The 23,610-nt window shown below is 44.9% G+C and overlaps 1 protein-coding gene across 4 annotated transcripts in view; it reads left to right on the top strand.

Moving 5' to 3' along the window:
* LOC126473500 (15-hydroxyprostaglandin dehydrogenase [NAD(+)]-like) overlaps positions 1 to 23,610 on the top strand; it is a 229,221-nt gene that overhangs the window by 142,053 nt on the left and 63,558 nt on the right. For all 4 annotated transcript variants that reach the window (XM_050100586.1, XM_050100588.1, XM_050100587.1 and 1 more), the window contains exon 7: positions 15,888 to 16,042. In XM_050100586.1, the coding sequence (XP_049956543.1) occupies positions 15,888 to 16,042 (155 nt within the window). The remainder of the gene's footprint in view (positions 1 to 15,887; positions 16,043 to 23,610) is intronic.

Here is a 23,610-nt window from a genome sequence, read left to right as displayed (position 1 = left end):
GAAGCACCCAGGAGGGGGAGGGAGAGCGGGGGGCGGGCGAGGAAATGAAAAGAAACTTCACGGGTCGAGAGGATATTGGCGCTACTTACGTCGTTACAGAATTGAGCCACTTTCACAAAGAACTTACCAGTGCGAACCCACAGATCGGTACGACGTTGGCCTAATTGCTTGGACTGATCCTGTCGGGAAGGGTGCCATAAAGCCTTTGTACCCTCACCTGGTGCAAGCTGGTCCACGACTGTTGTAAATGTTGTAAATGGTCCTTCATAACCTGGAGTGTGGCATTGGGATGTATATGACATCCGAGCTGATCTCACACATGTTCTATTGGTGACGGATCTGTGGATCTTGCTGGCCATGGGGGCACCTAAGCTTCACACAGTTAGTTCATAGAGATACGTGCCGTGTGTGAATAAGCATTGTTTTGTTGGAAAATGGCACACTATATGGTTATAGGACAGATAACACATGACGAGGTAGGATCCCCATGAGGTACCGTTATGCCATTAGAGTTCAGTCTTGACTAGAGGTCATACCACAAGGTTCCCTACACCATAACGCCTGGAGTAACAACGCTGTCTCTGTTCAGAACGCTGGAGAGTGGGTCTTCTCCTCGGATACCCACCACACAAGCTGACGATGGTCATCCGGGGCAGAGCAGCACTGCGATTCACCGCTTAAAAAAATGCGACACCATTCATCAGCAGTCCATGTATCCCAGTTACGGCGCCTCTCCAAACGCAGCTATTTGTGTTGAGGTGTTGACGGCAGAGTACTCAAGGGACTGTGATTCCCCGGTCCGGTTGCTGCTATCTCTGCTATCTCTGGCCAGTGGTATGTTATGACACAGATGTTGCAGAGTTCTCATTACTTGTCCTCGGATAGCAGGCGGAAGTGTGAGGGATTACGATGCGAATGGTGCACAATAGAGCGATCATCCCATGCAGTGTTCAGCCACGGTCGACCCTCAAGTTCCCATGCAGTCTACATCTACATCTACATATTTACATATATACTCCGCTAGCCACCAAGCGGTGTGTGGTGGAGGGCACAATTCGCGCCAAAGTCATATTTCCCCCCTCTGTTCCACTCGCGGATCGCGCGATGGAAAAACGACTGTCTGAACGCCTCAGTACGAGCTCTTATTTCCCTTATCTTTGAATGATGATCATTACGCGATCTGAAAGTTGGTGGTAATAATACAGGGTGATTCAAAAAGAATACCACAACTTTAGGAATTTAAAACTCTGCAACGACAAAGGCAGAGCTAAGCACTATCTGTCGGCGAATTAAGGAAGCTATAAAGTTTCATTTAGTTGTACATTTGTTCGCCATTTCAGCCAATAAAGTTTTTGGTCCCTTTTTCTTCGAAGGTGCTACTGTAACTGGACTACAGTATCTGGAGATGTTAGAGAATTGGCTGTTCCCTCAGCTCGAACAAGAAGCACAACAATTCATATTTCAGCAGGATGGAGCGCCACCACATTGGCACTTATCTGTCCGTAACTACCTGAACGTCAACTACCCGAGGCGATGGATCGGCCGCCAGGCAGCCCGTGACAGAGCACTTCTTCACTGGCCTCCAAGAAGCCCTGATCTTACCCCCTGCGATTTTTTCTTATGGGGGTATGTTAAGGATATGGTGTTTCGGCCACCTCTCCCAGCCACCATTGATGATCTGAAACGAGAAATAACAGCAGCTATCCAAACTGTTACGCCTGATATGCTACAGAGAGTGTGGAACGAGTTGGAGTATCGGGTTGATATTGCTCGTGTGTCTGGAGGGGGCCATATTGAACATCTCTGAACTTGTTTTTGAGTGAAAAAAAACATTTTTAAATACTCTTTGTAATGATGTATAACAGAAGGTTATATTATGTTTCTTTCATTAAATACACATTTTTAAAGTTGTGGTATTCTTTTTGAATCACCCTGTATATGCTCTACATCCTCGGTGAAGATTGGATTTCGGAATTTAGTGAGCAACCCCTTCTGTTTAGCGCGTCGTCTATCTGCAAGTGTGTCCCACTTCAAACTTCCGTGATGGCTAAGTGTACCAGTCACGATCTTGCCGCTCTTCTTTGGACCTTCTCAATCTCTTGAATCAGATCCAACTGGTAAGGGTCCCATACAGACGAACAATACTCTAAGACTGGACGAACTAACGTATTGTAAGCTATTTCCTTTGTTGAAGGACTGCATCGCTTCAGGATTCTACCAGTAAACCGCAATCTAGAGTTCGCCTTACCCGCTACTTGTGTAATCTGATCATTCCATTTGAGATCATTTCGAATAGTCACACCCAGATGCACGACCGATGTTACCGCTTCCAAAGACTGATCATTTATTTTGTACTCATATATTAGTGGGGATTTTCGCCTTGTTATACGCAGTAGGTTACACTTACTAATATTGAGAGATAACTGCCAGTCATTACACCGCGCATTTATTTTTTGCAAATCCTCATTGATTTGTTCACAACTTTCACGTGATACTACTTTCCTGTAGACTACAGCATCATCGGCAAACAGTCTAAGGCCGCTGTCAATACCATCAACCAGATCGTTTATGCAAATCGTAAAAAGCAGAGGACCTATTACGCTACCCTGGGGCACACCTGAAGTTACTCTTGTTTCTGTTGAAGTTACCCCGTTCAGGACGACATACTGCTCCCTATCTGTTAGAAAACTTTCTATCCAATCGCATATGTCATTGGATAGATTGTAAGCGAGCACTTTTTGTAGCAAGCGACAGTGCGGAACTAAGTCGAACGCCTTTCGAAAGCCGAGAAATATGGCATCAACCTGGGGGCTGGTATCTAGAGCCTGTTGTATACGATGCACAAAGAGGGCCAGCTGTGTCTCGCATGACCGCTGTTTCCTAAAATCGTGCTGGTTTCTGCAGATGAGCTTCTCAGAGTCTAGAAAGGTCATTATGTCTGAACACAATATATGTTGCATGATTATACAACAAATCGATGTCAGTGAAATTGGCCAGTAATTAAGTGCATCCGATTTTCTACCCTTTTTATAGATTGCTGTGACCTGGACCTTCTTCCAATCCAGTGGAACTTTCCGCCGTTCCAGTGATCTCTGATAGATGATGGATAAGAATGGTGCTATATTTGTAGCATAGTCAACATAAAATCTCACGGGGATACCGTCTGAGCCAGATGCCTTTCTGGTGTCTAAGGATCTTAACTTTTTTACAATTCCAGATACACTAAACACTATGTCAACCATCCTTTCGTTTGTTCGATGATTGTAAGGGGGAATGGTGCTGCAGTCCTCTATCGTAAACGAGTTTTTGAAAGCTAGGTTAAGAATTTCGGCCTTCTGTTTATCATCATCAGTTACATTACCCATACTGTCAACAAGTGAAGGCATTGAATTATTTGTAGCGTTCATAGATTTTACGTACGACGAAAATTTTTTGGGGTTATTTTTAGAATCTGCAGATAAAATATTACTTTCAGATTCGTTAAAAGAGTCTCTCATTGTCCTTCTGACAGCTGCTTTCATTTCGCATAATTTCTGTTTGTCAGCGGGGCGGTGACTACGTTTAAAACGACTGTGCAAAATTCTGTGCTTTCTCAGAAACTTCCTAATATATTGTTGTACCAAGGTGGATCCTTTCCCTCCCGTATACTTTTGCTAGGCACATACTCCTCTAGCACATGGACAAGAACCAAGAGGGAATAACAATAATAGTAGAAGACCAAGAACGAAGTGATTAAAAAGGGTGTAAGACGGGGATGTAGTCGTTCGCCCCTACTGTTCAATCTGTACATCGAAGAAGCAATGAAGAAAATAAAAGAGAGGTTCAGGAGTGGAATTAAAATTCAAGGTGAAAGGATATCACTAATACGATTCGCTGATTACATTGTTCTCCTCGGTGAAAGTGAAGAAGAATTACAGGATCTACTGAATGAAATGGTCTAAAGAGAACAGAATACGGACAGAGAGTAAATCGAAGAAAGACGAAAATAATGAGAAGTAGCAGAAATGTAATAAGAAACTTAACATCAGGATTGGTGATGATAATGTAGATGTTGTTACTGTATTCATCTCTTGCTCTCCCTCTACGGTTTTCACCCCCCCCCCCCCCCCACACCACACACACACACACATACACACACACACACACACACACACACACACACACACACACACACACTTCCCTCGAGTACTAAATTGGTGTGAACATTTGACACCTCGAAACGTGTCCTATCCACTGATCCCTTCTTTTGGTCAATTTGTGCCACAAATTTCCTCTCTCCCCACTTCTATTCAGTACCTCCTTATTAGTTGCTGATCTACCCATCTAATCTTCAACATACTTTTGTAGCATCACATTTCAAAAGCTTCTACTCTCTTCTTGTCTAAACTGTTTCACTTCCATACGCTCCAGACAAATACTTTCAGAAAATAATTCCTAACACTTATATCTATATTCGATGTTAATAAATTTGCCTTCTTCAGAAATGCTTTTCTTGCCATTGGCAGTCTACTTTTTACATCGTCTCTACTTCGGCCATCAGTAGTTAGTTTGCTGCCCAAATAGCAAAACGCACCTAGTGCTTTAAGTGTGTCGTTTCCAAATCTAATTTCCCCAGCATCACCTGACATAGTTCTACTACATTCCACTACTCTTGTTTTGCTTTTTTTGCTGCTCATTTTATATCCTCCTTTCAAGACAATGTCCATTCCGTTCAACTGCTCTTCGAAATCCTGTGCTGTTTCTGACAGAATTACAGTGTCATCGACAAACCTAAAAGTTTTTATTTCTTTTCCTTGAACTTTCATTTCTACTCCGAATTTTTCTCTGATTTCCTTCACTGCTTGTTCAGTGTACTGATTCAATAACATCAGGGATAGGGTACAACCCTGTCTCACTCCCTTCTCAACCGCTGCTTCCCTTTCATGCCCGTTGACTGTTATAACGGCCGTCTGGTTTCTACACCACTTGTAAATTGCCTTTCGCTCCCTTTGTTTTACCCCTGCTGCCTTCAGAACTTCAAAGAGAGCATTCCAGACTACACCATCAAAAGCCTTCGCCAAGTCTACAAATGCGATAAATGTAGGTTTGTCTTTGCTGCACTTAAATTCTAAGATAAGTGGTAGGGTCGGTGTTATTACATTTCTCCGGAATCCAAACTGATCTTCGCCAGTGTCGGCTCCTACGGGTTTTTCCATTCTTCTGTACAGGATTCGTGTTAGTATTTTGCAGCTGTGACTTATTAAACTGATAGTTCGGTAATTTTTACACTTGCCATCAACTTCTTTCATTAGAATTAGAATTATTATATTCTTCTTGAAGTGAGAGGGTATTCCGCTTGTCTCGTAACATCTTGCACACTAGATGGAAGAGTTTTGTCATGGATGGCCCTCCCAAGGCTATCAGTAGTTCTGACGGAATATCGTCCACAACCAGGGCGTTGTTTCGACTTAGGTCTTTCAGCGATCTGTCAATTTCTTCTCGTATCTCATCTCCATCTACGTCCACTTTCATTTCTGTAATATTGCCTCCAAGAACATCCTCCTTTGATAGACCCTCTATATACTTCTTCCACCTTTTAGCTTTCCCTTCTTTGCTTAGGACTGGTTTTCCATCTGAACTCTTGTTATTCAAATAGTCGCTTCTCTTTTCTCCAAAGGGCTCTTTAATTTTCCTGTAGGCGGTATATGTCTTTCCCCTCGAGAAATATGCTTCGCCTGATTCGCTTGCTGCATTTCTCTATTTTCTCTATTCATCAATTAAATTTAATATCTCTTGTGTTATCCAAGGATATCTACCAGGCCTTGCCTTTTTACCTATCTGATCCTCGGCTGCCTTCACTGTTCATCTCTTGAAGCTACCCATTCGTATTCTACTCTATTTCTTTCCCCTGTGCTAGTCAACCGTTGCTCTCTGAAATTTTCAGCAACATCTACCCTTTTCCAATTTTTCCAGTTTTAGTCTACAACTCATACCGAATAAATTGTGGTCAGTGTTCACATCTGCAACTGGAAATGTCGTAGAATTTAAAATCTCGTTCCTCAATCTCTGTACTATCGTTATATAATCAGTCTGAAACTTTCTCCAGGTCTCTTCCACGCATACAACCTTCTTTTAGGATACTTCAATAAAGTGTCAGCGATTATTAAATTACTCTCTGTGCAAAACTCTACCAGGCGGCTTCCTCTTTTATTCCTTTCCCCCAGACCATATTCACTTACTATTTTTCCTTCACTTCCTTTCCTACTATCGAATTCCAGTCTCCCATCACAACTAAATTATCGTCTCCCTTAACTACCTGAGTAATTTCTTTCATCTCGTCATACGAAGTGCATTCAAGTTCTAAGGCCTCCGATTTTTTTTTCTAATTAACTACTCACCCGAAATCGATGAAACTGGCGTTACTTCTCGACGTAATCGCCCTGCAGACTTACACATTTTTCACAACGCTGACGCCATGATTCCATGGCAGCGGCGAAGACTTCTTTAGGAGTCTGTTTTGACCACTGGAAAATCGCTGAGGCAATAGCAGCACGGCTGGTGAATGTGCGGCCACGGAGAGTGTCTTTCATTGTTGGAAAAAGCCAAAAGTCACTAGGAGCCAGGTCAGGTGAGTAGGGAGCATGAGGGATCACTTCAAAGTTGTTATCACGAAGAAACTGTTGCATAACGTTAGCTCGATGTGCGGGTGCGTTGTCTTGGTGAAACAGCACACGCGCAGCCCTTCCCGGACGTTTTTGTTGCAGTGCAGGAAGGAATTTGTTCTTCAAAACATTTTAGTAGAATGCACCTGTTACCGTAGTGCCCTTTGGAACGCAATGGGTAAGGATTACGCCCTCGCTGTCCCAGAACATGGACACCTTCATTTTTTCAGCACTGGCGGTTACCCGAAATTTTTTTGATGGCGGTAAATCTGTGTGCTTCCATTGAGCTGACTGGCGCTTTGTTTCTGGATTGAAAAATGGCATCCACGTCTCATCCATTGTCACAAGCGACGAAAAGAAAGTCCCATTCATGCTGTCGTTACGCGTCAACATTGCTTGGCAACATGCCACACGGGCAGCCGTGTGGTCGTCCGTCAGCATTCGTTGCACCCACCTGGATGACACTTTTCGCATTTTCAGGTCGTCATGCAGAATTGTGTACACAGAACCCACAGAAATGCCAACTCTGGAGGCGATCTGTTCAACAGTCATTCGGCGATCCCCCAAAACAATTCTCTCCACTTTCTCGATCATGTCGTCAGACTGGCTTGTGCGAGCCCGAGGTTGTTTCGGTTTGTTGTCACACGATGTTCTGCCTTCATTAAACTGTGGCACCCATGAACGCACTTTCGACACATCCATAACTCCATCACCACATGTCTCCTTCAACTGTCGATGAATTTAAATTGGTTTCACACCACGCAAATTCAGAAAACGAATGATTGCACGCTGTTCAAGTAAGGAAAACGTCGCCATTTTAAGTATTTAAAACAGTTCTCATTCTCGCCGCTGGAGGTAAAATTCCATCTGCCATACGGTGCTGTCATCACTGGGACGTATTGACAATGAACGCAACCACATTTTAAAACAATGCGCATGTTTCTATCTCTTTCCAGTGTGGAGAAAAAAAATTGGAGGCCTTAGAACTTGAATGCACCTCGTACAGTTACTTCAATATCTTCATCATCTGCGGAGCTAGTTGGCATATAAACTTGTACTACTGTCGTGGCTATAGGCTTCCTGTCTATCTTGGCTACAATAATGCGTTCACTATGTTGTTCATAGTAGCTTACCTGCATTCCTGTTTGATGAAGTTAAAGAATTCTATTAAGTTAAAGAAGTTAAAGAATTCTGCTACTTAGGCAGCGAAATAACCCACGACAGACGGAGGAAGAAGACATAAGAAGCAGACTATCACTGGCAAAAAGAGCATTCCTGGAAAGGGAAATCTACTAGTGTAGGCCTTACTTGTATGGCAGCGAAACATGGGCTGTGATAGAACCGGAACAGAAGAAAATAGAAGCATTTGAGATGTGGTGCTAAAGACGAATGTTGAACATAACGTGGACTGATAAGGTAACGAATGAGGAGGTTCAGCGTAGAATCGGAGCGGGAAGGAATGTATGGAAGACAATGACAAGGAGAAGGGACAGGATGGTAAGTCATCTGTTAAAACATCAGGGAATAACTTCCGTGGTGCTAGAGGGAGCTGAGAGAGCAAAAACTGTAGAGGAAGACAAAAATTGGAGTACATCGAGCGAATAATTCAGGACGTAGCTTGCCAATGCTGCTTTGAGATGATGAGACTGGCACAGGAGAGGATTTCGTGACGGGTCGCATTATGTCAGTCAGAAGACTGATGACAAAAAGAAGGTTTCATGAGCTGGCCAAGACACATCTCAACGCAAGCTGTCTTCTAGCTCAGACTAGTGGGAACACCTACCCATTTCGCTGTATTAAAATTCGTAGTTTCGTTTGTGGTACCGATTCATCCGCCTGTTTCCGACCTACGCGTCGTTTCAGTAAAGCAGAAATTCCAGTAGAATGAAATACAACGTCTTGTCACAAAATAACCAAAAAGTTTCCTTTGAAGGGCTGCTGCAGCGCGTAAGCAACGTAGCGCGACTGCGATGTAGGTAAGGAATTAGTGTGGCATTCGCGTCTTAACGTCGTGGGTGCAGTAAAGGCGGTAAATTGAACTACGTTGACGTTATTAGCAAATGCGTCCAAACAGGACCAACGGGCTGTTATCCTTTTCTTGGTTTCCGAAGGACAAATATCGGTAGACATCCATCGGAAAGTGAACAACATGTATGGGGCAGCATGCCGCTGTGGAATGGTGCGCCAAGTTTCGTGCCTCTACATCTACGTGATTACTCAGCTATTCACAACAAAGTGCCTGGCAGAGGGTTCAATGAACCACCTTCATGCTGTCTCTCTACCGTTCCACTCTCGAACGGCATACGGGAAAAACGAGCACTTAAATTTTTCCGTGCAAGCCCTGAATTCTCTTATTTTATCGTGATGATCATATCTCTCTGTGTAGGTGGGTGCCAACAGAATGTTTTCGCAATCGAAGGAGAAAGCTGATGATTGAATTTTCATGAGAAGCTCCCGTCGCAACGAAAAACGCCTTTGTTTTAATGATTGCCACTCCAATTCACGTAACATGGCTGTGACACTATCTCCTCTATTTCGCGACAATGCAAAACGAGCTGCCCTTCTTTGTACTTTTTCGGTGTCAACCGTCAGCCCCACACCGCACAGCAGTACTCTAGAATAGGGCGGACAAGCGTAGTGTAAGCAGACTTTTAGGTAGACCTGTTGCACCTTGTAAGTGTTCTGCCAATGAATCGCAGTCTTTGGTTTGCTCTACCCACAATATTATCTATGTAATCGTTCCAATTTAGGTTATTTGTAATTGTAATCCCTAAGTATTTTGTTGAATTTCCCCATGTCGCAAATGTCGTAATGCAGAAGCTACGGCAACTCAAATGGGAGACACTTGAGTACCTGCCCTATAGTCCTGGCACCCCCTCATGCGATTATCACGCCTCTGGGACCCTAAAAAAGTCCCTGAAGGATCGACTATTCCTGTCGGACAAGGATGTGCACGCGGCAGTTCCTGACTCCTCCACGCAGCAGGATGCAGAGTTTTACCGGAGGTATATCTTCAACCTGGTGTGTCGATAAAATGATTGACCCAATGCTCACGGCGAGTTTGCTTGGTTGGCATACCGATTTTAGGTTGTGCGGCCTTCGGACTGAAACTTTTAGATCGCCCATTATACACTACTGGCCATTAAAATTGCTACACCACGAAGATGACGTACTACAGACGCGAAATTTAACCGACGGGAAGAAGATGCTGTGATATGCAAATGATTAGCTTTTCAGAGCATTCACACAAGGTTGGCGCCGGTGGCAACACCTACAATGTGCTGATATGAGGAAAGTTTCCAACCGATTTCTCATACACGAACAGCAGTTGACCGGCGTTGCCTGGTGAAACGTTTTTGTGATGCCTCGTGTAAGGAGGAGAAACGCGTACCATCACGTTTCTGACTTTGATAAAGGTTGGATTGTAGTCTATCGCGATTGCGGTTTATCGTATCGCGACATTGCTGCTCGCATTGGTCGAGATCCAATGACTGTCAGCAGAGTTTGGAATCAGTGGGCTCAGGGGGGTAATACGGAAATTCGTGCTGGATCCCAACGGCCTCGTATCACTAGCAGTCTATATGACAGGCATCTTATCCGCATGGCTGTAACGGATCGTGCAGCCAAGTCTCGATCCTTGAGTCAACAGATGGGGACGTTTACAAGACAACGACCATCTGCACGAATAGTTCGACGACGTTTGCAGCAGCATGGACTATCAGCTCGGAGACCGTGGCTGCGGTTACTCTTGACGCTGCGTCACAGACAGGAGCGCGTGAGATGGTGTACTCAACGACGAACCTGTGCCCACGAATGGCAAAACGTCATTTTATCGGATGAATCCAGGTTCTGTTTACAGCATCATGATGGTTCATGATGGTCGCATCCGTGTTTGGCGACATCGCCGTGAACGCACATTGGAAGCGTGTATTCGTCATCGCCGTACGGCGTATCACCCGGCGTGATGGTATGGGGTGCCATTGGTTACACGTCTCGGTCACCTCTTGTTCGCATTGATAGCACTTTGAACAGTGGAAGTTACATTTCAGAAGTACTACGACCCGAGGCTCTACCCTTCATTCGATCTACATCTACATCTACATCCATACTCCGCAAGCCACCTGACAGTGTGTGGCGGAGAGGATCCCTGCAAAACCCTACATTTCAGCAGGATAATGCACGACCGCATGTTGCAGGTCCTGTACGGGCCTTTCTGGATACAGAATATGTTCGACTGGTGCCCTCGCCAACTGAAAACGTCTGGTCAATGGTGGCCGAACAACTGGCTCGTCACAATACGCCATACGCCAATCACTATTCTTGATGAAATGTGGTATTGTGTTGAAGCTGCATGGGCAGCTGTACCTGTACACGCCATCCAAGCTCTGTTTGACTCAATGCCCAGGCGTATCGAGGCCGTTATTATGGCCAGAGGTGGTTGTTCTGGGTACTGATTTCTCAGGATCTATGCAGCCAAATTGCATGAAACTGTAATCACATGTCAAATAGTGTAATATATATTTGTCCAATCAATTCCCGTTTATCATCTGCATTTCTTCTGGGCGTAGCAATTTTAATGGCCAGTAGTGTACTATCATCCCTGGAATTAATTGACATTGCAGCCTTTGGATACCACGTTTCTTTATTTGTGAAGTGCAAAATTTTACATTTACGAACATTTTATGCTAGTAGGCATTTTTTGCACCGCATTGGAATCTTATGAAGATCTGAAAGTATATTTGTGCAGCTGTTTTCAGTCTGTACTTCATTATAGATAGTTGCAAAAATGGTTCAAATGCCTCTAAGCACTACGGGACTTAACAACTGAGGTCCCCTAGATTTAGAACTACTTAAAGCTAACTAACCTAAGGATATCACACACATCCATGCCCACGGCAGGATTCTAACCTCCGACCGTAGTAGCAGCGCGGTTCAGGACTGAAGCGCCTACAACCGCTCGGCCACAGCGTCCGGCAGATAGTTGCACCACCGGCGAATAGTTCAAATGGTTCAAATGGCTCTGAGCACTATGGGACAACATCTGAGGTCATCAGTCCCCTAGAACTTAGAACTACTTAAACCTAACTAACCTAAGGACATCACACACATCCATGCCCGAGGCAGGATTCGAACCTGAGACCGTAGCGGTCGAGCGCCGGCGAATAGTCTGAGGGTATTAATAATACTGTGTTTAATGTCATTAACATAATGTACGAAAAGCTAGGGTCACAACGCACTTCCCAGGGACACGCCCGAAGCTGTTTCCGCGTATGTCGATAACTGTCTCTCCAAAATAAGGTGCTGTTTCCCACCAGAAATCTCCAATCCAGTCACAAATCTCACTTCATTAACCATATGGCTGTGCTTTCGATAAGCATATGTGTCGTACAGAGTCAAATCCCTTTTGGGAATCAAGAAACACAACATAAATGTGACTCACTTGGTCAGTAGCGTGTTGGGTTTCACGTGACCGATACTTTCGTAATCCATGCTGCTTTGCGTGGAGCAGGTGATTCTCTTCGAGATACTTCATTACGTTAGAGTCCAGAATACGTCCTAAGATTCTTCAAAAATGAATGTCAGTGATACTGGATAACAGCTTTGTGTTTCACTTCAGCTACTGTTCTTGTAGAGAGATGTGAGCTGCGCTTTCTTCCACCTACTGAACATAGTTCTTTGTTCGAAGATCTGTGATAGATTAACGTTAAAAGAGGAAACTCAGCCACAAATTCGACATAGAGTATTAAAGCCATCCGAACGGACCATGGAACTTTGCTAAATTTTAGCGATTTCAACTGTTTCTCAACACCACAAACGCTATTATCTATGTTACTAATCTTTGCAGTAGTTCGAGAAGTAAATTGGCATTATAACAGTGCATTTTGCGTTGTAAAGGAACATTTGAAAGCAGGGTTCGATGTTTCTACTTTTGCTTTTTTAACCTCAGTTTAATTTCCTGTCTAGTCCATGAGTGTTTGGACAGTAATTTTGGTGACAGTAATAGTCTTTACATATGACTAAAATTTTTTCTTATTTTGTGAAAGGTAAAATCGTCATGAAGTTTTCTCGCATTTCGCTCTTGACAGCCAAACGCGTTTCATTCATTATTCCGCTATCTATAGTCTCACGTTTTGTTTTACACCTGTAGTGCGCTAGTGCCTCTTTCTTTCGAAGCTTCTGCACAGTAACTATATATCATGGAGGTATGTCTTACAATCTGTTTTCATGACACTATCCATCCCTTGTCATTGGCAAGCTTCAAAATTTTTGAAGCTTCCTGGCAGATTAAAACTGTGTGCCGGACCGAGACTCGAACTCGGGACCTTTGCCTTTCGCAGGAAAGTGCTCTACCAACTGAGCTACCCAAGTACGACTTACGACCCGTCCTCACAGATTCACTTCCGCTGGCCCTGCAAGGTTCGCAGGAGAGCTTCTGTAAAGTTTGGAAGGTAGGAGACGAGGTACTGGCGGAAGTAAAGCTGTGAGGACGGGTCGTTAGTCGTGCTTGGGTAGCTCAGATGGTAGAGCACTTGCCCGCGAAAGGCAAAGGTCCCTAGTTCGAGCCTCGGTCCGGCACACAGTTTTAATCTGCCAGGAAGTTTGATAAATGGCACCACGATACAGATAAATGGCAATACAGATAAATGGCGTAACACGTGAGGACGAAGGATGTCCACAATGCACTGTTGTGCTGTCAGTTCCCTCTATCATTACCAGCATAACTTCTGGTCATTGCTGCTAGCGATTGAGGGAACTCTGACAGCACAACAGTGCATTGTGGACATCCTTCGTCCTCATGTGTTACCTCTAATGCGACTGTATTGTGGCGCCATTTATCAACAGAACAATGTCAAACACAGTACCTATCTCTACAAACTGTCTGCGTGATGTTGAGGTAATGCTGTGGACAAAAAGATCTATAGATCTGCCCCTCTTCGAAAGATGTGGGATCATCTGAGACGTCAATTCCCGATGGCTGCAAACCCCATGTTGGCAGGAATAACACCACTGTGTCTATCGAAAACATTGAAAGAATGGAACCACTTCCAAGGTCGCCGCCCTGCTAACCTTCGTTGGTCATTCAGAGTACTACACAACCGTGATTCATCGTCAAACACAATACAGTGCCATTCATCAATAGTCCATACTTCCCTCTTACAGCACTTCTCCAGATGTAGCAGTTTCTGTTGTTGTGTTAATGGTAGCATGGGGCGGTAATTCCCTGGTCCAGCTGTTGCTTATTTCCTATCAATTGTGCGGGATGACATAGATTGTTACAGGGAGTCCATTGCTTGTTCTCGTATGGTGTTGAATGGATGGATAGGAAAGGTTCCTCCAGAGGGCCCATGCATAAGTTGCACAGCATGGTGCCATGGGTGTACCGATGTCAGTACCGCCGATTTGTTTATAGCTTTGGTCTTCAGAAGTGAAATAATGTCACAGGTGTGAAGGGCTTACTACGTGCTTGAAGCACATTAAGACGATCCCCCCTTATGACCGACAGATGTGATCGATCGGATCCTTCATCACCAGACTGCTTGCTGTCACGTTCCAATGCAGTCCAGAATCTGGCAACCACCACTTCCAAATCCACCACATATCTCAATATTGCACGATTCGACAAATCGGCCAAACGAAGACCCACTGTGAGGCCCGTATCAAACTGTGTCAGGTGCTGTCAGCGCTGTCTCGTACGAGTACATGGCATTCCATGGCCTTCACAGTGATCACTCAACATGTTCCGGCGTAATGACAAGGACCTTCACGACCATCAAGAATGGAAGAGCAGAGAGGGCTGCGACCCGACGTCAGCGTATAGCACGTTGACGAACCCCTCCCTAGGACGACAATAAGATACACTGTTTGATCAAAAGTATCTGGACACCTGGCTGAAAATGACATACAAGTTCGTGGCTCCCTCCATTGGTAATGCTGGAATTCAGTATGGTGTTGGCCTACCCTTAGCCTTGATGACAGCTTCCGCTCTCACAGGCATACGTTTAATCAGGAGCTGGAAGGTTTCCTTTTGGAATGGCTGCCCATTGTTCACTGAGTGCCGCGCTGAGGAAAGGTGTCGATGTTGGTCGGTGAGACCTGGCACGAAGTCGGCGTTCCAAAACATCCCAGCGGTGTTCTATAGGATTCAGGTCAGGACTCTGTGCAGGCCAGTCCATTACAGGGATGTTATTGTCAAGTAACCACTCCGCCACAGGCCGTGCATTATGAACAAGTGCTCGATCGTGTTGAAGCATGCAATCGCCATCCCCGAACTGCTCTTCAACAGTGGGAAGCAAGAAGGCGCTTAAAACATCAATGTAGGCCTGTGCTGTGATAGTTTCACGCACGACAACATGGGGTGCAAGCCCCCTCGATGAAAATCACGACCACACCGTAACACCACCGCTTCCGAATTTTACTGTTGGCACTACACACGCTGGCAGATGACGTTCACCGGGCATTCACCATAAGCACGCCCTGCCATCCGATCGCCACCTTGTGTACCGTGATTCGCCACTCCACACAACGTTTTTCCACTGTTCAACCGTCCAATGTTTACGCCTCTTGCACCACGCGAGGCGTCGTTCGGCATTTACTGGCGTCATGTGTGGATTATGGGCAGCCGCTCGACCATGAAATCCAAGTTTTCTCACCTTCCGCCTAACTGTCATAGTACTTGCAGTGGATGTTGATGCAGTCTGGAATTCCTGTGTGATGATCGGGGTAGATGTCTGCCTATTGCCCGTTACAACCCTCTTCAACTGTCGGCGGTCTCCGTCAGTCAACAAACGAGTCGGACTGTACGCTCTTGTGCTGTACGTTTCCACTTCACTATCACATCAGAAACAGTGGACCCAAGGATGTTTATGGGTGTGGAAATCTCGCGTACGGATGTATGTCACAAGTGACACCAAATCATCTGACCACGTTCGAAGTCCGTGAGTTCCACAGAGCGCCCCATTCTGGTCTCTCACGGTGTCTAATGACTAGCGACGTCGCTGATACGGAGTACCTGGCAGTAGATGGCAGCACAAAACACGTAATATGAAAAACATATTTTTTGGTGGTGTCAGGATACTTTTGATCACATAGTGTACATTGACGTCCCACCATGTTTTTCGTGAGTTTATTTTTTTCTTACAGGTGGTGTATAATCTGGTTTCCGGATATCGTTTCGCTTACTCCACCTAACAAACTCCCTCACATGGTGCCAAATTGTCCATACTCAGTTGCACTGGTGCATTGCAGGCAGCAGAGCACACGGAGAAGACAGGTGTGTCTGTGGTGGCGGTGTGCCCCGGGCCCTGTGATACGACGCTGCTGGAGAACGTGGGCAGGCACTTGCCCGAGGCCTGGCAGGCGGAGCAGTTCTACTCGCTGGTCCAGCAGTTCGGAGTCTCCAGGTGAGCAGCCTCTTCTCTGTTCTCTTTGCCCCATCCAGAGGGTACGGCCAGTGAGTACAGAGGGCTCAAGTTATAGTCACCGGCGCGCGCCACTAGGCCACTCTTCCCGCATCAAACGTGAGTTTCTACGCTGACGAATGGTAGACGGAACGTCTCGGAAGGTTGTTTGTTACTCAATGGTCGAGAATGATTGCCACGATCGCCAGTGGGAAAGATGTAGCCAGCTTCTGTATAGACAGGTCTTGTCTCTTACGAATGCGATGCTTTGTTGCCTTGGTGGATGACATCTTCGACCACTGGTTTTCATCTGCAGTTTATTTTTCTCCTGTATGCCGAGAAACGCTGGAAGTTTTACAGGCTTCCAGGAGAAAAATAAACTGCTGATGGAAACCTGTGTCCAAAGTGGTGATCCACAGAGGCAACAGAGCATCTCATTCACAGGAGACAAGGCCTGCCATCGCAGCAGCTTACTTCATCTCCTCCACTGGCGGTGGTGGCAATCAGTCGTGATCACTGAAAAACAAACAATATTGCGAGACGTTCTGCCTGCAAAGTCTCTTTTGCTGCCGAAGGGGTGACCTACAGTAGGGGCCGGCGCCTATAACTTCGAAGCTCTGTAGTGTTGTTGGATGACGTTCCCAGACACGGGTTCCTATTCTCGATTTGTTCCTCATGACACCTTCTACAGCCATTCGAAGTTTTACGCAAAATTTCTGGAACGACCTGTATTTGTTCACCACACAGTACAAACTAGGCAACAATGAGGCATTTAGTGAGTCACAGATTCATCATCTGGCCGTCCATTTTTAATCATCAGGCAGAAGAATTTGAAGATGCAAAGTAGCAGTCACGGAATTTAGTAACGTGGTCAAAAATTGTTCATCTTTAAAGTGCCCACCTATCCTGCCCAGTGAATTTACCTGTGCACCTCCTTCTTGTCTGTTCTGCTGCTCAGTACACCAGTTGTTTCCTAGCCCGTCAGGTTGTCCAATTAGCGACGACGATTTCCCATCAGCGGAAAGCGATATGCAAATGGAATATATCAGCCGCCTTCATAAGGGGCAGTGCCAGAGGCTGCCAATCAAAATTGGCATGCCCATCGTCGAACAGAACTAATTTTTATGTATAAGGCGGAACTATAGGCCTCATGGGAAAAGGGTGACCCGGCTGAGTCACGCACTTCGACTCTTAGTCTCATCACGAGATGTGGCCATTAATTGCACGTGTTGATCACGTAGGCTGACGTGAGGATCAATGAACTATACTTGACGGGTTGTATCTGGAACAGCTTAGGTGATTAGAAAGTTAGTACACAGGAATACAATTACATTCTCAGCTTTAATTCAGCATCAGCGACGAACGTCGATCTTGACTTTGTACAATAATATTTAGGAGTGCAGTTATAGACTGAACTGCGAATACTGCTTTACAATTCTGATTGCTTCACACATATAGATCAATCGTAAATGCATAAACTGTATGTGGCGCCTGGCTAGGTCGTAGCTACTGACTTAGCTGAAGGCTATGCTAACTAGCGTCTCCGCAAATGAGATCTCTGAAGCTATAACAAGTGAACCATTCCTATTCAAGTCAGCTGTAGAACTGGGCAGTGCGCTAGATTGTCTCGAAAGGCCAGCCGAGTGGCGGCGCTCGGTCTGCTAGCGTCGACAGTGGCGACTCGCGGATCCTATGCGTACTGACGGACCGCGGCCTATTTGAAGCCTACACAGTAGCCAGTGTCGTGCTTTGCGGTGACACCACACTAATAGTGCTGTGTGAATTAGCCACTTAATGCGACCGGCGGTACTGTTCACTGCAAACTATGTTCTGTTCGACAATACCCGAAATAATTTTGTTTTGTATTTATTGACGATGCCACTCTGGCTTTGTTGTATTAGGATATGTTCAAACAGATCTGACGATGCTCGTAACAGACCGAAAGGAACAGCCTGAAGGCAATTTTCGTGACCAAATATGCCGGAAATAAAGAAACATTTGAACTTTAGACAGTTTAATCTTAGTGAGATGTAAAACAAAATATGCGTGAGATAAACTTTTATAATGAACATTAGTCAGCAGCACTTAAATGATCAGTTTAAGTCTTATACGCTTGAATGTTCTATATCTCTTAGTTGCAACTTCGTACAATACGAGATCTGAGATGAAAAGGCCAAGAACATCTTAAAGTTAACACTCATGCACACTGATCAGCCAGAACAGTATCCTCACCTACCTAATAACCGGCGTGTCCACCCTTAGCATGGATAACAGTTGCGACGCCTCGTGGCATGGGAGCTACGAGGCACCGGTACTTCACTCTTCACTGGAGGGACCTGGCACCACATCTGGTTGTTCTTTTTTTTTTTTTTTTTTTTTTTTTTTTTCTACTGACTGGTTTGATGCGGCCCGCCACGAATTCCTTTCCTGTCCTATCTTCTTCACCTCAGAGTAGCACTTGCAACCTACGTCCTCAATTATTTGCTTGACGTATTCCAATCTCTGTCTTCCTCTACAGTTTTTGCCCTCTACAGCTCCCTCTAGTACCATGGAAGTCATTCCCTCATGTCTTAGCAGATGTCCTGTCATCCTGTCCCTTCTGCTTATCAGTGTTTTCCACATATTCCTTTCCTCTCCGATTCTGCGTAGAACCTCATCATTCCTTTCCTTATCAGTCCACCTAATTTTCAACATTCGTCTATAGCACCACATCTCAAATGCTTCGATTCTCTTCTGTTCCGGTTTTCCCACAGTCCATGTTTCACTGCCATACAATGCTGTACTCCAGACGTACATCCTCAGAAATTTCTTCCTCAAATTAAGGCCGGTATTTGATATTAGTGGACTTCTCTTGGCCAGAAATGCCTTTTATGCCATAGCGAGTCTGCTTTTGATGTCCTCCTTGCTCCGTCCGTCATTGGTTATTTTACTGCCTAGGTAGCAGAATTCCTTAACTTCATTGACTTCGTGACCATCAATCCTGATGTTAAGTTTCTCGCTGTTCTCATGTCTACTACTTCTCATTACCTTCTTCTTTCTCCGATTTACACTCAAACCATACTGTGTACTCATTAGACTGTTCATTCCGTTCAGCAGATCATTTAGTTCTTCTTCACTTTCACTCAGGATAGCAATGTCATCAGCGAATCGTATCATTGATATCCTTTCACCTTGTATTTTAATTCCACTCCTGAACCTTTCTTTTATTTCCATCATTGCTTCCTCGATGTACAGATTGAAGAGTAGGGGCGAAAGGCTACAACCTTGTCTTACACCCTTCTTAATACGAGCACTTCGTTCCTGATCGTCCACTCTTATTATTCCCTCTTGGTTGTTGTACATATTGTATATGACCCGTCTCTCCCAATAGCTTACCCCTACTTTTTTCAGAATCTCGAACAGCTTGCACCATTTTATATTGTCGAACGCTTTTTGCAGGTCGACAAATCCTGTGAAAGTGTCTTGATTTTTCTTTAGCCTTGCTTCCATTATTAGCCGTAACATCAGAATTGCCTCTCTCGTCCCTTTACTTTTCCTAAAGCCAAACTGATCGTCACCTAGCGCATTCTCAATTTTCTTTTCCATTCTTCTGTATATTATTCTTGTAAGCAGCTTCGATGCATGAGCTGTTAAGCTGATTGTGCGATAATTCTCGCACTTTTCAGCTCTTGCCGTCTTCGGAATTGTGTGGATAATGCTATTCCGAAAGTCAGATGGTACATCGCCAGACTCATTCTACACACCAACGTGAATAGTCGTTTTGTTGCCACTTCCCCCAATGATTTTAGAAATTCTGATGGAATGTTATCTATCCCTTCTGCCTTATTTGACCGTAAGTCCTCCAAAGCTCTTTTAAATTCCGATTCTAATACTTGATCCCCTATCTCTTCTAAATCGACTCCTGTTTCTTCTTCTATCACATCAGACAAATCTTCACCCTCATAGAGGCTTTCAATGTATTCTTTCCACCTATCTGCTCTCTCCTCTGCATTTAACAGTGGAATTCCCGTTGCACTCTTAATGTTACCACCGTTGCTTTTAATGTCGCCAAAGGTTGTTTGGACTTTCCTGTGTGCTGAGTCTGTCCTTCCGATAATCATATCTTTTTCGATGTCTTCACATTTTTCCTGCAGCCATTTCGTCTTAGCTTCCCTGCATTTCCTATTTATTTCATTCCTCAGCGACTTGTATTTCTGTATTCCTGATTTTCCCGGAACATGTTTGTACTTCCTCCTTTCATCAATCAACTGAAGTATTTCTTCTGTTACCCATGGTTTCTTCGCAGCTACCTTCTTTGTATCTACGTTTTCCTTCCCAACTTTTGTGATGGCCCTTTTTAGAGATGTCGATTTCTCTTCAACTGTACTGCCTACTGCGCTATTCCTTATTGCTGTATCTATAGCGTTAGAGAACTTCAAACGTATCTCGTCATTCCTTAGGACTTCCGTATCCCACTTCTTTGCGTATTGATTCTTCCTGACTAATGTCTTGAACTTCAGCCTACTCTTCATCACTACTATATTGTGATCTGAGTCTGTGATCTGATTCTGTACACACACCTAATTCCCGTACATTCCGGGGAGGGTTCCGAGATGCGTTCTACCAGTTTCAAATCTGGCGAGTTGGGGAACCAGAACATCGATTGGAACTCGGCAGTGTGTTCCTCATAACACTCCATCACACTCTTGGCATGTGATACGGCGTTTTATCTTACTGAAAATTCCTTTGTCCGTAAGGGAACATGATCGTCATGACGGGGTGTGAACGGCCGGTCTGGCCGAGCGGTTCTAGGCGCTTCAGTCTGGAACCGCGCGACTGCTACGGCCGCAGGTTCGAATCCTGCCTCGGGCATGGATGTGTGTGATGTCCTTAGGCTAGATTGGTTGAAGTAGTTCTAAGTTCTAGGGGTCTGATGACCTCAGATGTTAAGTCCCGAAGTGCTCAGAGCCATTTTTTGAAGAGACTTTAAACACGGAGTGGTAGTTGGTTCTAGACGCATGGGACGTTCAATATGCCGAGATCCACAGAGTGATGAATGGGCCAAGAATACCATATTTCAAGAATTACTTCTCACCACGGACAACGTAGTTGCCGACGGCCTTCAGTTAACGGCCGAGAGCAGCGGCGTTTGCGTAGAGTTGTCAGTGCTAACAGACAAGCAGCACTGCGTGAAAAAATCATGTAGGACTTACGACGAACATATCCGTTAGGATGTTGTGGTAAAATTTGGCGTCAACGGGCTATGGCAGCAGACATGCTAAGGGAGCAGATAATCGACTTGAGTGCCTTTGCTGACAGCAGTACACCGCCTGCAGTGCTTCTCCCTGGCTCGTGTAGACGACTGTAAAACCGTGGCTTGGTCAGATGAGTCCCGATTTCCTTTGATAAGAGCTGATGGCAGGGTTCAGTTGTAGCGCAGACACCACGAAGGCATGGACGCAAGTTGGCAACAAGGCACTGTGGTGGTGTGAGCTATTTTTATATGGAATGGACTGTGTCCTCTGGTCCAGCTGAACCGATCACTGACTAGAAATAGTTCAGCCACTTGCAAACCATTTGCAGCCACTAATCCAAACAACGATGGAATTTTTGTGGGTGGCAATGTGGCATGTCAACTGGGCACAACTGTTCGAGACTGGATTCTGGACAGTTAGAGCGATTAATTTGGCCAGCCAGAGCGCCCGACATGGATCCAATCGAACATTTATGGGACGTAATCGAGAAGTTAGTTAGCGCACAAAATCCTGCGCCGGTAACACCTTCGCAATTATGGACGGCTATAGAGGCAGCATTGCTCAATATTTCTGCAGGGGACTTCCCAACGACTTGTTGAGTCCATAGCACCCTAGTTGCTGCACTACGCTGGGCAAAAGGAGGTCCAACACGATATTGGTAGATTGTTAGGTTTCCCATGACTTTCGGCATTTTTGAATTTATCAAAAGATTGTGAAGTCCTGGGAGCAAGTTGTAACTCACCACTGGCATCTTACTATTCATTGAGTGGCGGCCTAAGGAGGGTTACTTACTTTCACTAACAGGAGCTTCTTTTGATTATTATTATTATGGCATATCCTGTCCACATTCGCCCTTATTTTTCTTTAGCGAGTAACCTTCTCCGAATAGTTTTGCCCATTATTGGCTGTCTCTGAGCACTATGGGACTTAACTACTGTGGTCATCAGTCCCCTAGAACTTAGAACTACTTAAACCTAACTAACCTAAGGACATCACACACATCCATGCCCGAGGCAGGATTCGAACCTGCGACCGTAGCAGTCGCGCGGTTCTGGACTGCGCGCCCAGAACCGCTAGACCACCGCGGTCGGCGCCCGTTATTTGAAATAGATTTAGGCCCATGTAAATTTTAGGAACAATTCCTTCACTGATTGAATTTATTAACGTCGCAACGGATAACGCAGTGCTATTCTATGGGGCAGTCAGAGAAAGTTACGTACCGTTAGCTAAAGTTGACCCAAGCACTTTAGATTGTAGGAGCGTAATCATCAATACTACAAATGCGACACTATTTTCAGATGTGTTGAAAATTAATTAAAGATCACTGAAATAGCTTCAAATGATAAAATATTTATTTTTGAGTAACATTTCACATGTTAACAGTAATCTTTTTGTATTTAATAGATGGACAAAACATTCCTGGTACATTTACATACGATCCTATGGCTTTCTCATACGAGAAAAACAAGCCACGTTGCTCTTAATCTGCAGAGTCCTGTGGGGTGGGAAAATCTGGGGAGCACGTGGTCACTGCTCAAGTTTGTAACAGAGACAAATAAATGGCTCTGAGCACTATGGGACTTAACTCCTAAGGTCATCAGTCCCCTAGAACGTAGAATTACTTAAACCTAACTAACCAAAGGACATCACACACATCCATGCCCGAGGCAGGATTCGTACCTGCGACCGTAGCGGCAGCGCGGTTCCAGACTGTAGCGCCTAGAACCACTCGGCCACCCCGCCCGGCGTAACACAGACATTCACCAGCACTAATTCACACGGCAAACAAAATCCCGACAGCATTTATTAGTGGGAAGAATTGTATGCACCTCGTGGCTGGCATCGAGCAGGATTTTGGTGGTTGCATATCTTTGCGTGAAGCGCTTGGAATCGAATCGATTCATCTTGCCAAATATACGCTCGGTACAGTTTTGTTGATAATTTAAAATGTCCTGCACAAATAAAATAATATGGCACACAGTAATTTTTAAGGCTTGGGCTGCGCTTTGAATCTATAGACCGCGTGGTCGCACCTAACGGAAACCACACTATTACGACCCTGATTAACTGAACCAAAAATTGTAACCAGAACCTAAATGGTATTTCAAAAAATGGCTAGGAGAAGAAATTGTTGAGATTAACAAATTATTATTAACAGATTCAAATACCTTTTGTCCCTTGTTCGACACAGACATTCTGGGGAACGTCTAGTCGCTTACCTGCCTTCAGAACAACTCAACCTGTAACCGTCGCGCGGAGCTCTCTCCGAAACACCCGAAGTGGTGGTGGAGGCCCATGACCAGCCTCTGCTAGGAAAACGTTTTGCTTTACTCATCT

Source organism: Schistocerca serialis, chromosome 4, assembly GCF_023864345.2.
Source record: "Schistocerca serialis cubense isolate TAMUIC-IGC-003099 chromosome 4, iqSchSeri2.2, whole genome shotgun sequence".
Taxonomy (NCBI): Eukaryota; Metazoa; Arthropoda; class Insecta; order Orthoptera; family Acrididae; genus Schistocerca; species Schistocerca serialis.
Note: the sequence above shows the minus strand (reverse complement) of the source record. Positions and strands in the feature narration are given on the sequence as shown.